The sequence below is a fragment of the Cynocephalus volans genome, chromosome 15 (assembly GCF_027409185.1).
Source record: "Cynocephalus volans isolate mCynVol1 chromosome 15, mCynVol1.pri, whole genome shotgun sequence".
Lineage (NCBI taxonomy): Eukaryota > Metazoa > Chordata > Mammalia > Dermoptera > Cynocephalidae > Cynocephalus > Cynocephalus volans.
Window position 1 is genome coordinate 30,222,725 of NC_084474.1, and position 15,898 is coordinate 30,238,622.

At 33.7% G+C, this 15,898-nt stretch overlaps 1 protein-coding gene across 12 annotated transcripts in view; it reads right to left on the reverse strand.

Annotated features, from left to right (window-relative positions):
• STAU2 (staufen double-stranded RNA binding protein 2) overlaps positions 1–15,898 on the reverse strand; it is a 290,691-nt gene that overhangs the window by 231,309 nt on the left and 43,484 nt on the right. For all 12 annotated transcript variants that reach the window (XM_063079352.1, XM_063079356.1, XM_063079350.1 and 9 more), the window contains 2 exons: positions 11,978–12,137; positions 1,946–2,081 (listed from right to left, as the gene is read on the reverse strand). In XM_063079352.1, coding sequence (XP_062935422.1) covers positions 1,946–2,081; positions 11,978–12,137 — 296 coding nt within the window. The remainder of the gene's footprint in view (positions 1–1,945; positions 2,082–11,977; positions 12,138–15,898) is intronic.

The window sequence follows — 15,898 nt, forward strand, 5'->3', positions numbered from 1 at the left end:
ATCTCATCACACGTGAGAAAAAATTTCTGAGGCATAAAAGCAGTGGGAGAAATAAAGTAAAACAACAGATTAGACCACATAACATTTAAAAATAGTACTTTAAAACAAACACAAAATTAAAAGCCACATTTTTAAAAGCAGAAAACTTACAAAAATGATAAAAGAGACTGAATGCTAACATTTTCAATACATAAACATTTGAAAACTAGTCAAGCAATGCAATAAAAATGAGCAAATTAAAATGGTCAAGTTAACAAGGATAAACAACTAATACACATCTGAAACACTGTTCAGCTTCACTAGTGGTCAATAAAAATGAAATTTTAAAAATACCACTTTTTAACTATCAAACAAGACAATGGTTTTAAATTCAGTGTAGTAGACTGGAATAGGCATTCTCATATACTGTATGAAATGAGTATAAACCCTAATGTAATTTGGTGATACATTAATCTTTTTAACCCCAATATTCCCCTTATAGTAATCTATCTTAAGGAAATAATCAGTGATGTGAACAAAGATTTGTACACAAAGATTGCTTACTGCAGCATTATATATAATAGCCAAAGAGAAGGGGGTGGAGAAGGGAACCTAAATGATTGAAAATAGGCATACAAGAATACTTCAAAAAGTCTGGAATCATATTATTTTTTATTCTATCTTTTCCAGGAATTTTTTGAAGTACCCTCGTACAATGATAAAATATACCTTGGCCATATGAAGTATTATGTTAGCCATCAAAAATACCTCTCAAAGATTATTTAAAGATATGAAAAATGATCACTATATTAAGTAAAAGGAGAGTACCATACTGCATATACAGGATAAACAAATTATGATATATTCATACAAAGGAACAATATTCAGCAATTTTAAAAGGGCAAAACCCAGGTATAAGTAACATGTATGAATCTCAAAACAAACCATGAAACAAAACAAGAAAACCACTATACAAAGTGAAAGATGCCAGACACAGAATAAATACTGTATGAAACTGTTTATCTGAAGTTCAACAACAATCAGAACTAATCTATGGTAATAAAATAGAGGTTACTTCTGGAAGGAGGATGTGCCAAGTGCAAAGAGGTCTGAGGAAACCCTCAGGAGTGATGGGAATGTTCTGGATTGATCTGAGTAGTGATCACAAGAGGCTATACATATGTAAAAGTCATCAAATAAAATGCAAATACATATATACGTAAATAAAATAACATAATTAAGTCATCAAGATGTACACTTAAGACTTGTGCATTTTACTGTACATATATTTATACCTTCATAAAGTACTATCAAATTGCACAGAAAGGAAAACTTAAATGTGGCTAAATATATTTATATGCAAAGAAAAAAAAGAATGTAAAGTACATCAAAATATTAAAGGTGGCTAATTCTGGGATTGCAAATTATTTATATTTTCATTTTACCTTTCTGCATTTTCACATTGTCTACAATGAGTTTTATACAACTTTTATGTCAGAAAAAAAAAATTTAAGCTTTATTTTGAAACTTCTGCTATGCTAATAAAAGAAAATTCTGTTACACTATTAACTATCACAAGGTCATGCAATGTCCAGAAAGACTCGGTAAATCTTTCCTCTTTCCAACAAATTTCCTATAAATTACAAACACTCATGTTTGTTAATGTATTCAGACAAATCAAGAAAAACACTGAGCTCTGCTTGGTGAATGAATAAGAAAGTCAACTGAGAAGTCAGCACTATAAACCGTGGAATGATTCATGACGATAAAAACTAGTTCTTGGAAACTGTGGGTTTTTAATAAAATGAATTACTTTAAATACTCCTCTGAGCCTGGTTTATCTTAATACCATGCAAAATGCCCAAGATGAGATGTATATACAGTGAAAATACTCTTTGAGTTTCAAAACCTTTTACAAAATGCATAAAATAATAAATAAGAACAAAACCAAAGAAGACATACAAACCTCTGATTGTACATTCCCCGAAAGTTGTAATTAGCTCTATAATTTGGGAATGGCTTTGGATCTAATGGCCTGTAGATGGCAGGCTCTCCCCTTTTCATAGCAAGCCCATTCAGTTCCACAGTTGGAGTTATACTGCCTGTTTAAAAAAAATATTAAAGGCACACAAGTGAAATATTTCCACAAGAAATCATACAAGCTATATTTACACTACATTTAATTACCATGGAAGAGGGTGAGAGTGCATGGCCCATCTATATGATTTTCTAAGGAAGTGCATTAACTAAGTAAAAAAAATAAAAATAACCCAGAAAATCTCCAGGGTTTTTGCAACTTTTTCTGGACATTAATAACCAAAAATTCAACTGTGTAGCCATACTATTCAAAACAAGATAAACACAAGATTCTTAGATTGCTTAGATTGGATATTATTTTTTAAAATAATAAACTTCAACATTACTTACCCCAGAAAGCTTGCATATATTTAATCATTAAAAACACCAACTGTGAATATTTTTATTTATACTTTGGTAATCAAGCAACTAAACATTAGTGAGCAATGAATACAGGATCATATAATGAAAAAATTTTTTGAGTTGTTTCTATAACCAACAACAAGACAAAGTAAATAGAAGTGATACTCCCTGTGGATAATATTTCCTGAAACTGAAATGTCATCTAGTCTTAGCAAATATTAAAAGATATGTAACAAGCAGCACTATCAATAAAAGCAAAAGACTGGAAACAATCTAAACAACCATCAGTGTGGCGCCAGTTATATAAAATGGCCATACCATAAAGTACTAAGCAGCTATAAAAAAAGAGTAAGAACAATACACACCTTGCTTTTTTTCTTTTTTTTTTACTTAACAATAAACCTTGAAGGTTACACCTTAGCAGTACAGGGTATATTGTTTGATGAAAAAGATCAAGGTACCAAATAGTGTGTATTTTGCCTAAGAAAGGTGAAAATACAAATAAAAATACATACTTGCTTTTTTAAAAAACATATAAACCCAAAACTGAAAAAGAAAAAATAGTTACTTATAGGAAGAAGGCATAAACAGAGGAGAGGAGGACTGGAAGCTGGGATTCTCTGAATGTACACTGTTTTATAGATTTTATTTTGAAAACGTGAATATTCTTAAATAATTATAAAAAATAAAGTTCCATCAAAATGGAGGGGAGGGAAGCAATGCCTAAAATCGAAAGAAAAATGAAATTGAATCTGTTAATTAAGTTAGTGACCCCAAAATAGTGAGAATTATTTCAAATAACACTGTAAAATACCCATAATGAAATATATCCTAAAGAGAAAAAAAAATCTTAAACTGTTTGCAATAATCATATTGTTTGTAACATGATTTTGACTAGTAATATGCTTTTGTTTAATTAAAACAAAGTTAAATCAAAATGCAGAGAAAGTAATCTCTAGAAAGAAAACAAAGCAATTATGCTAACACTGAATCATACTGGTGGCCTTAATCATAAAAAGAATTGGTTGACTTTAAAATACAGTAAAATACCCATATAGCCTAAAGAAAAAAAAAAAAACTGCAAAGATATCATAAACTGTTTTCAGTAATCATGCTGACAGTAATACTGGCATTGTTATTATGAAATTATATATCTCATAAATAAGGCATAAAACAGATTAAAGAAAATAAGTAATTACATTATTTAGAAGCCAATTTTTCAGCACAGCACAAAAGGGATACAAATATAAAATCAAATACGTTGAGTAAAACCTGTATTTTCAAGTCTTAAACTGAAATTGAATATATCAGTATAAATTCATGATGTATTTTCTCTACTGAAAAAAAAAAACCAAAAAAATGAGTAGGGTATTTCCTAGCGCTGTCCATTTAAGAGGCCTAAAAGCAATGACCAAGCCAGTAGCAATCAGGACAGCCAGCATCCAGAGTCTGGTTTATAACTATCATTTCCCAACTTCTAAAAAACAATATTGAAGAAATGGCTGATTCCAGATCTGGACATAATACTGATAAATAAAGAGAAAGAACCAAGCAATTTATCTTGCCTTTCCTGAATAAACTATACTAAAAGCAAACAAATGATGAGGGGAAAGTTCTTCATCTACTAGCTAGAAGAATTCCAGCTAATAAATGCAGAAGAGAAAAAAAAAAAAATCACCATTTTGCAATTCTGATAAAATAACACATCTCCTAGGCAAAGAGCATCTGTGGGCTACTACAACCCCAAATCAAATGTTGACAGGGAACCTGATAATGGATGAACCAGGCTAATGATAACTGAACCCTCTGATCAATCTTGAAATTACAAAATAAGAGAAAACAAGAAATTAAGTACCTTCTGAGCAGTACAATAGGACGTAAACAAAACTACCTATAAAGCAGTATTGCCCAAAAAACCAGACCTGAATCTACATAGCCTGTAGGTTATCAGTTTACAGGAAATACAGGGGATAGGCAAATAAGCTGGTAGGGAATCAGCAAGACCAAGAATGTAGAAAATTCTACAGGACTGATGACCTGATTTCTTCAAAAATAATCTCTATGGAAAAATAAATGAGAAGAATTATATTATCTTAAAAGACTAAATAGACATTATCAGCCAAATTCAATAAATAAATTTTGTTTCAATCTTAATTCAAATAAACCAACTATGAAAAAATAATAAGAAAATAAGGGAAATCTAAACTCTGGACATTTTTTTTAATTAAGGGAGTATTGTTCTGTTTGCTTGATAATGATATTGTGTTTAGTTTTTTTTTGTGTGTGTGTGTGTTTATTTTTTGTGTGTTTAGTTTTTAAGAGTCCTTATCTTTAAAGATACATAAGTATTTATGGATGAAGTGATATACCTGAGATTTGCTTCAAAATAATCCAGAGGGGAGACAGATGAGCAACAAGATTGGCCACCTTGAGTTGATAACTGTTGAAGCTGGTGATGGGGACATTCCCTATCTTTTTCTTTCTACTTTTGTAAAGTTTGAAAAATTCAATAATAAAAATACACAATTAAAATAATGTCAAGCTATTTTAAGTACCAAAAAAGGTTATTTAATAAAACATACATACATATCAGGATACCTCAAAATGTTCATGGAAAAACAGAATTAAAAGATAATGCAATATTTCATTTGAATTATGCCTTTTATAACATTTGTTTAAGAATCCATTCATTACATACAAAAATGGGTCCACTCATTGCAGCAGAGAAATTGGGGCTACATAAAGTACCAGCAAAGTGGTGGCAGAGCCTGACACAAATCACAATTGACAATCAGGCCATAAGCAATCCATCTAGAGTCAACAGCTGCTTGTCTCATTTCTAAAGAATTAATGTGAAGCCACCGGAGTATAATAAGAACAGAAACTAAATCAAGGTTAAAAAGAAGGGAAAGGGAAAAATAAAGGGGGAAAGAGGACAAAGAAGGAGGAAGAAAAGAAAAAGATAAGAATAGCAAAGAAAAGTTAACGTATTGAATAGTTAGTCCAATTAGTCCAAATTCCTAATTTAATACATACACTTACAGAAAAGAAAAAGTGAAGCATAAAAGGATTCTCCCTCCGTCATTCCTTCCCTCCTTCCCTTTCCTTCCTTCCTTCTTTCCTTTCTTCCTTACTTACCTACCTATAGTATTTTACTGAGGGGTAAGTAAAATGCACAAACCTTAGAATACAAGCTCAAAGAATTATTAACATACGCAAACACTCATATGACCACTGTCCAGATCAAGATATGAACATTTCCAACCAGAAAGTTCCTTCAGCCTCTTTCCAATCAATATTCACTTACCCAAGCTACCTATTCTGACTTCTGTCATCAGGGATTAGTTTGCCTGTTCTTCATATCTGAATATATACTATTTTCTGTCTTGCTTCTTTCACTCAACACAGTAATTTTGTTTGCATATATCAGTATTTTTAACTTTTTTTTTAAATCACTGAAGAGTATTCTACTAAATGAATATGCTGAAATTTGTTTATTCTGCTGTTGATGGAACATTTGGGTAGTTTCCAGTTCTAAGCTATTATGTACAAAGCTATCTTAAACATTTTTTAATAAGTCTCTTAGAAGACATATACACTCATTTCTCTTGGATGTAGACCTAACAGTGGAATTGCTGGGTCATAGAGCAGGTTTATATTTAACTTTATTAGAAATTGCCTAACAGTTTCTTAACACCAAAGAATAGCCTATGCCTTTAAAAGATTAAATTTTAAATTTCATAAACATTTCAATTTAATAGTTGACATGTTAAATCAGTTGCCTAAGATTTACGTCACTTTAAATTCTACTTTGCAATATCATACAGTCACAAATAGTGTAAAATTCAAATGGGAAAAAAGAAAAAAGAAGCATAAAGGACCTAATCCTTAAAGTAAGGCAATAGATAAGAACTTGATGTGTTTGAAATCACCAGTGAGGTGATCTGAATGCACTGGTGGGAAACACTATCTCTGCCACCCATACCATAAACTGAACTTTAAAACAGGTAAAAAGTGTTATATTCACATGATTTAAATAACTAAATAATCTCATATAAATCCCACATTTGAAAGTAACACTACAGTATATTTTCTTCATAGAAATGTTAGAAAGTGGTCTTTGTGAAGGAAAGTAGAAGAAAAGCAGAAAAGCACAAATCATACTGAAAAGTTTCCAACTCTTAGAGCAAAGTATCTCCCTCCCTTTCATACAGAACTTGACCAACACCCCTATATGCACACAACTTCTTTATCTACACAGTAATGCCTCCACAGAAAACATTTACAGAATAACTTCGAACTATGAGATGCCTCCAGTAATGCTACGTACTGTCGTTGGCAGTGTGTGAGAGTTGGACCCCAGTTACATAAAGATAATCATTATGTAGGGCTCCTCATGTATTATAAGGCTATAGAGCTGACGATGTGAACATATCATCAATTTTTAGTGGTTCTTAGATATATTACAGTGATAAATATAGAAAGGCTAATTAATTAGGCATACGAATGTACATAACAACCTTGGATTCCTATATGTGACAGCTGAAAGAAAAATGCCACAAGTAGTTTTCAAGGAGCAACATATTACTAACACTTAATGAATTTGTAGGAAGTTAGAAAAGTCCCTGGAAAGTAGTGGTCACTCAATAGATATATGTTGAAAGAATGAATTGATTAATTGATCAATCAGGATTCTGTGGAGAAATGGCTGGCTATACGGCTGGGGCAAGGAAAACACAATGACCTAGGAACACTTTATTATAACAGAAAAAAAAATACCCAAAGAATGATGGAAAAATATTAGAAAGAACACAGAAGTCAGCTTGGAGGAGCCATATCATTGGCCAAACCTGGGATAATTTAAAGCATCAAAATAGATAGTAAGAGTAACAGATTAAAAACCTGTAAGCAGAGTAAGAATCCAAGAGCCTACAATGATATAAACACACACAAAGATGAAAAACAGAAAGGTCTACCTTGGGTACAATGACAACTAATAAATCTAAAACAAATATTGGAATTAAAAAATCACCCTTTAGCAACCTTCACAGTCATAATTGATTCAGACAAGAACTATCACTGGATGCTATACCTGGTAGGTAAAATAAAAGTTTGATGAGGAACAAAAAACATATATGTATTTATATATAATCCTGAAATAGCTCCTCAGAAAATACTTTTGAATTACTTACTATTTAATAACAAAACATATCTATTAACTTTACAATAGAAAGGCTGGCAGACATATTCTTCTCCACATGACAAAAGTCATCACTAATGGGACAAATAAATAGTGGGTGTCTCTTGATATGAAGCACTGAAATGAGTCCACATCACTTCTGTATTATTCATGCTAAAAATGCATAAACTATGAGGAAACAGCAAACTCAACTGGATGGCATTCTACAAACTGTGTTCTCATACCGTTCACAAATGTTAAGGTTATAAAAGATAAGAAAGACTGAGGAACTGTCCCAGATTGAAGTGGAATGAAGAAAAATAAGTACATGCAACATGTAATCTTGATTAGATCCAGGACTTATAAAGGACATTATGGAGACAGTCGGTGAAAGTTGAACGGAGTCTGTGGATTAAATCGTAATACGATTAATGTTAACTTCCTGATAGGAGAGTGTCCATGTACTTAGGAAATACACATGGAATACTAGGGGGTAATGGAACATCATGTCTACAACATATTCCCAAATGATTCAGAAATACTAAAAATAGGGAATCTAGGTGAAGGGTACTTGGGAGTTCTATGTATTATTCCTACAAATTTTATATAAATCTGAAATTATTTCCAAAATTAAAAAAAAAACAAAAGAGGGAGAAAGCAAAATAATACTATGATATAGTCCTAATTAACTTGTAGATCAACCATGTTGTAAATGAATTTAACTCCTCTCTGGGCTCTAACTACAATTTAAGACCCATCTCCTCACTGTGGAGTCATGACTGGATCTTTCCATCTCCACAGACCCCTTAACTCCTCAATACTGAGTTACAGTCACCCAGTTTACAACAAAGATGCCACAGCAGCATAGAGGGGAATGAACTGTCCTTTCAATAAATGGGTTAATTGAATATCCATATATTAAAAAGAAGAAAAATCCTGAACTCTACATTACATTATATATATAAATCAACTCCTGACTGACTATACATGTAAATTGGAAAGATAAAATAATAAAGCTTCTAAAACTAACATGAAGTTATCTTTATAACCTTGTGGGGGACACATATTCCTTAAACAGTACAGAAAAAAGTACTAACCATAAAGAAAAAGACTAATAAGTTAAACTTCATTAAAATAAGAAATTTCTATTCACCAAAATGCACCATTAGGAGTATGAGAAGATATTTGCAATATACATATCTGACAAAGGATATAAATTCAGAATATGCAAGAACCCTACTAATCAATAAAAAATAGAAAAAAATTTAAAACACACAATGCAGATTTTTTTAATGGGACATATATTCCAACTGGTACTTTACAACAGAAGCTATCCTAATGCCAATGGGCATATGAAAAGATGCTCAACTTCATTAGTTATTAGAGAAATGCTAATTAAAACCACAATGAATTACTAGTATACCACTTAGCATAATAGCTAAAATTCTGAAAGCTGATGATATCATATGTTTATGAGGATGTAGAGAGCTTTCATATACTGCCTGTGGGAAGGTAAATTGATATTATTTGACATTATGTATTGATAACAAACACATGCGTAACTTATGACCCAACAGTTCCAATCCTAGGTACAGGTACAGTCTCAACAGAAATGTATACATATAAGAATGTTCATAGTAGTATTACTTCTAATAGCACAAAACTGGAAATAATCCAAATATCTATCAATAGTATAACAAATAAGTAAATTATGGCATATTCATGCAATGGAATACTATATAGCAATGAAATACCATACTGTTAAATACAACATAGATGATCTTCATCAACAAAATACTCAGAAAAACAAGCTATTACAAGAGTCGATTATACAAGAGGTCTTCAAAGTGTTCAAGGAAAGATTTGTATTATCTTTTAATTATTTATTTTTCCATAAACTTTTTGAAGTATGACTTCAACAATCAGGCACATCTAATCTGACAGAAATCAGATTAGTGGTTTCCTTTGGAGTTGTTTAATCAATTGAAAGGGGCATGAGGGAGGCTTCTGAGGCACTGGTAAAACCTGTGATAAAGTGTTCACAGTGTAAAAATTCATTAAGCTCTACAACTGTAATTTCTGCACTTGCCCGTGTGTTATATTATACTTTATTTTAAAAGTTACCTAAAACAATCTATTCATTCTAGCAGCTCACTGCAACATTCAACAATGGAAACACCTAACTCCACTGGGCTTCAGACACTCTCCTGTTTCCTTCCTCAGGCTCTTGCTGGTTTAATTTCTGCTCTAATCCTCTAAAAATGTGGACTTGACCCAGGGCTCAGCACACAACTGCTCTTGCTTTACACTGTATGCCTTGGAGTGCTTGCTCTGTTCCATTTCAAATGCCATTCCTAACACTCTTGCAGAGCAGGGGCGCATATAATACTCAACGCACGAGTTTCTTTTTTTTCTTTCTTCATCCACAGACAATGGCAATAATTTCCTAGTTGATCTCCTTGCTTTTAGTATCTTTTGCCTTCCATTCACATGTCAAACTGAACTTCCTAAGATGCTCTTTCAAATGCATCATACACTTGCTCGTAAATATTAACTCCCCCAATCTGCAGATAAAATTTAACCTTGTAAAGCTGGCATTCAAGTCCATCACAATCCACTCCCTACATACATCTCCAGTCTTATCTCTTACTAGTCATTTACCTACCTGCTCTAATTAAAAACCATCTAAAAAAATTTCTTTTTACAAAACCCATTGCCCAGATTCTTACTCCACTGCCTTTCCTCATAGTACTCCCTCAGTCTAGAACATTCCTTACTCTCCTCTGTCCCTGCCAACCCTTCATCCACAGCCCACATCTTAGTTCAACTACTACCTCAGTCCATGTTTATCATTACCTATAACACTGATGGCTGTTATTATCCACTGGGCACTTAATCTTACCATCAAGTTATGAGTTTACATATAAGACTTTAAGATCCTCACCGAAAAGGATGATGTTTTAGAGCTCTAAGATGTATAAAAGCAAGTGTTTATAAATAGTGGTAGTGGTGTAGTACAAATAATCAACCAATAATCTGAAAAGGTTTTTAAAAACTAAAAAAGTAAACATCCCCTTATCAACCTCAAACTGAATAAAATGGGTCATTTCTTTTATTGTAATAATATTTTGCTTTATTTAAGCTTACTTAGTAAATACTGCAATCAGCTGAACAGAAGCTAAGAGTAGTATGTGCAAGAGCAGTCCTTAAAAGAGCAGACTATTTCTACCTTGCACGGGCCACATAAAAAAGAAATGTGTCTGTGTGATTTGATTATGAATCTAAGCATGCAGACTATAATCAACTAGATGATAGAGCCACTGCTGGCAGGCACAATGTCTTTTTTCTTTAACTCCATTACAAAAGTAACTAAGGCAATATTAAAATTAATCAGAAGGTAAACACTTGAATTAATAAGGTAACAAATGAATGAGTAAACAGCTGTATGGCTGATACTAAACTTACAGGAACTTTATTAATTTGCTGTTATTGATTAATACACTAAGTCCAATATAGGTTTGCCTCTGCTCAGTAGGTAATTGGAGATATAATGTTGCTAGTGCTGTATGCAATCAGGACAACTTTCAAAATTATTCTTAGAAGCTTATAAAAGAAGAAGAACAGTCATTTACTTAGCAGTATTTTGCACACAGGTGGTTTTTGAAATCTGTGGCTCTCTTAATAAATTTCATATAAATGTTCTTTTTTTTTTTTTTTTTTTTTAAAAGATGACCGGTAAGGGGATCTTAACCCTTGACTTGGTGTTGTCAGCACCACACTCTCCCAAGTGAGTGAACCAGCCATCCCTATATAGGGATCCGAACCCGCAGCCTTGGTGTTATCAGCACCGCACTCTCCCGAGTGAGCCACAGGGCGGCCCGAATTTCATATAAATGTTCTAAATTGACTATCAACCATTTTGAAAATTTTACACCAGCAAAAAATAATAACAAAAGGTTTAAAGCTAATTCTATAATTTTCTATTAAGCTAAAATAAAGAGTAACTTTTAGTAATTAAGATTACATATTTTACATACTTAAAAAGAGAAATCGATCATTTCCATCTCTACGGAAAAAAACTCGGTCAAATTTTCTGTGCTTTGCATCTAAATGTGTTTTGCCAACATAAAAAAGTAAATAATGCATCCTTATAGTATCCACTACTGCAGATTTTAAAAATAGTTACAATCACCCTCTTCATTTTCTTACCTTTGGTTGTTATTTTGCTGTCTTGTGTGTGCGTTGTGTGTGTGTGCATGTATATGTGTACACTACTGATACCCGCTGACTTTGTGTGACTGGCCTGCTACAAATGAAACAGAGAGAACAGCACATACAGCACACAACACAACAACAGAAGGAAGCAAGTCAGTGCCATACCTGGGTTATTATTAACATTACTTTTGGGTGGTTTCTGAACCGGTTTGGGAAGCGTGGATTCAGTCAGAGCTTTATTAGCAACAGCTTGTTGGGCCTTCTTTACACTGCTCCCTTCGGATTCCCATGTCTGTTCACCAAGACTCAGCTGCACTGAGAACATCTTAGAAAAAACATAAATACAGAAAATATTTAAAATTTTTCAGGAAATAAAATGGGCTGAGAGAAAAAAATAAATATACCATTGAATCAGAATTCTAGAACTAAAGCTGACCTCAGAGGTCATTTGCAACAAAAATCTTATTCTACCTAGTGAAAGAATTTTAAGTGTACCAAATTCTGTTCTATTCTATCTAAAGGCTTAACGACATCACTAAATATACATTTTGGGCAGAATAAATCAGGAAGAAATCTCTCTCCTAAATAGAATCACACTTTTAATGTCATTTTAATAGGACCGCAGAAAAGTAAAGAAAGTACAGAGTAAGAGAAACTGTAAGAGAAGACCAAAGGCCCAGTCTCTATAATACTTTTATAAAATCTAATGCCTTAAACATTATACTTAGCACAGTCTACTCAAATAGCCAGGCAACATTATATCACCAAGAAACTCTCAATTCCCACAATGAAGATTTAATCAGTCACCAAATTCTGTCCATTTTAACTTCATAAATACAGTATTTCTCAAATCTTCCTCCCCTCCCTTCTATGCCAATAACACCGCACTGGATCCAGCCTTGCATCGTTCTAGCTTAGTTGTAATAATCTCCCCACTAATTGCTGCTAAAACTATCTTTCTAAAACTCAAATCCTATTTCATCACCCCGACCAACACCAGGTTCAAAATCTTCAATTATTGCTGTTGTAGCACGGCACAAAGGTTCTACCTGTCCATGTCATTTCACACACACCCCTCCCCACGCACATCCTACATTCCATTCATACCATATTTCCATATGAGCCCAAAAACCTATTATTCACCTTTAAAATTTAGGATGAAGTTACATACTATGTACACAATCTGTTTTACTCCGCAGATTACTTACTACTTGGTAGGAATTCTAAGTATTAAATCAAAAATGATTAATTACAAAAAAAAAAGTCTCTTTGCAGAAATGAGATCAGGTAGAAAATATCTTAACAAAGTGACTAAAGTTAGCATCACCAATAATTGTACAAATTATCATCAGTTGCCTCGTGATATGATCCAGCGAGAAGTACCTATCAACAACTATGGTATTCTTAGCCAAAAATGCTTAACCTGAATCATATCGTAGGGAAACAGACAGATCTAGATTATGTGATATTCAATGAGACAACTAGTCTAGACTCCAAAAATGTCAATGTCATGAAAGAAAAAAACAAAAGAGTGCAGGGGGGCTGTTACTGATTAAAGGACACTAAAAAGACATGAAAAGACATGATAAAATATAATGCATGATCCTTGATTAGATTTGTAATGTGAAGAAAAAAAGCTATCAAGGACATTTAGAGGACAATTGGGAAAATTTGACTATGGACTATATACTAATAAATTTTTTTGTCCTTGCCTTACTAAAACTTATGTTTAGTCAAGGTTAAATTTCTTGAGTGATAATAGTTAAGGTGGCTATGCAAAAGAATGTCTTTAGTCTTACAATACAGATATGTAAGAGTTTTAGGATGAAGGGTCATAATAGCTAAAATTCACTCTCAAATTGTTCAAGGAAAAAGTATCTGTCTATAAAGAGGGGGCAAGACAGCAATGACCAGCGCTGCTGCCAGAAGCCTCCCAGGCTCTGGAGACAGGATAGGGGTGCCAAGAGCTCCAGCCATGGCACCCCCGGAAGGCCACATCCAGCCTAGCAACAACCAACTCACTGCTGGAAGCAAAATGGGCCCCCCAAGCTGGAATTGAGGGGGCACTGAGGGCCTCAGCCACACACCCCCACCCTCCACAACCAAGCCAGCGAAGGAGCTGGCCATGGGTCAGTCAGCACCACCCCTCCCACCACCACCTCCCCCCCCTTACCTCCCTCCCCTCCCCACTGGTCCACAACATCTTAAAATGTAAAATAATAATAATAATAAATAAATAAATTTTTTTTAAAAGTGACAGCTTAAAAAAAAGTTTAAAAAAAGGGGGGGTAGGCAAGAAATAATGTGGCAAATATATTTATGATTAGTAAACAGAAATGAAATACGAGTGTCTGCTGTACTACTCTTTCAATTCTGTTTGTGAGTTTTCAATTTTTCAAAATAGGGAGTTGGAAAATATTTATCATCATTTGGAATTTAAAATATACACATACCTGTTAAAAGTTATTAATTTTTCTTTTATCTGACTCAATTTAAAATATATACCTGAATATATGTTTAATACATTTACCTGATTTTAAAATGATTTTTCAATGACTAGTTGGGTTTTTTTTATCAAATTTTGGTTTTTAACAAAGAACTTGGCCACAGAGATGAGACAGTTTTAAGGTTTTACATGATATACGTGTGTGTGTGTAGATACACACACACTACATATAACCTTATATAGAGCTCATATGCTTAAAAATGGAAATACCCATGTGAATATTAGAACTTAAGATTCCTGATGGTATCAGGCACACAAATTAAATGTACTGTATGTCTCCCGACCTGACCTCTCCTAAACAACAATCACATAAATCTAATTGCCTACTGGGTACTTTCAGAAACTCAAGAGGTATAAAGTCAAATGAAATGTCATCGTCCCCACTTCACCCCATTCAAATCAGTTCACACTCCGGAATGTTCCATCCATTATTCTCCCAACAGTTCAGGTTCAAAACTCACAGTTTGTTCTTGCCATACAAAGACTTATTTAACATCTCAAAACTGATCCTTGTAATTTCTCTCGTCACCACCTTAATCTAAGGCTCTACAAACTCAGACTCAGAATACCTCATTTATCTCCTGTCTCTAATCCTTCCTGCCACCTAATCATCCAGATGTCACCATCTTCCCCGTCTCACAGGCCAAACACCTTTGAGTAGTCTTCCAATCTCTCCTGCATCCAATTATCAAACTGTTGATTCAATTTCAAAACTGTTTTTCATACCTGGGCTCCTCTCTTCATACTCTTTGCCAACGTCTTACTGGAGAATATCTATATCTGTCCCCTGAACTACTACAAGAGCATCTGTGACATACTAAGAAATATATATGTGGTCTCTGCCCCTGGTTCCTGACACAGAGCTCCTAAAACCTCATAATTTCCTGAGTAATAGGAGTGTTTGGAACACCTTTTGTTCTAATATTTGGTCTTTGACCCTGATTCCTAACACAGAACTCCTAAACCCCTTGGAATTTCCTGGGCAATAGCAGCATCTTCTGTTCTAATGAGGTGACTCTTGGAAGGATCCTGGATAGCCTCAGGATGGGAGCTGGTCACCAGAAAGACCAAGCCGTGATTAGAAGCTTGGAATTTTAATCACCAACTCCCATCCTTCACAGAGGGTAGAGGGGCTAGAGACTGAGTTAATAACCAATCATGCCTACGTGATGAAGCCTCCATAAAAAAAAAACCCTAAAAGATGGGAATTTGGAAAGCTTCCAGGTTGGTGAACACACTGAGATGCTGGGAGGATGATAATTCCAAACAGGGCTTGGAAGGTCCATTTCCCTTCCCACATACCTTGTCCTGTGAGCCTCCTCCTCTGGCTGTTCATTTGTATTCTGTAGAATAACCTTTATAATAAACTGGTAAACAGAAGCAATACTGCCCTGAGTTTTGTGAGCTGCTATATGAATTATTGAACATACCCATTATAGAAGTCCCACAGGAGGAGGAGGAGAAAAAGTGACAGAAAAAATGTTTGAAGAAATAATGGCTGAAAACTTCCCAAATCTGATGAAAGATATAAAGCTATACAAGAATCTCAACAAACTCCAAGCAGGATAAACTCAAAGAGA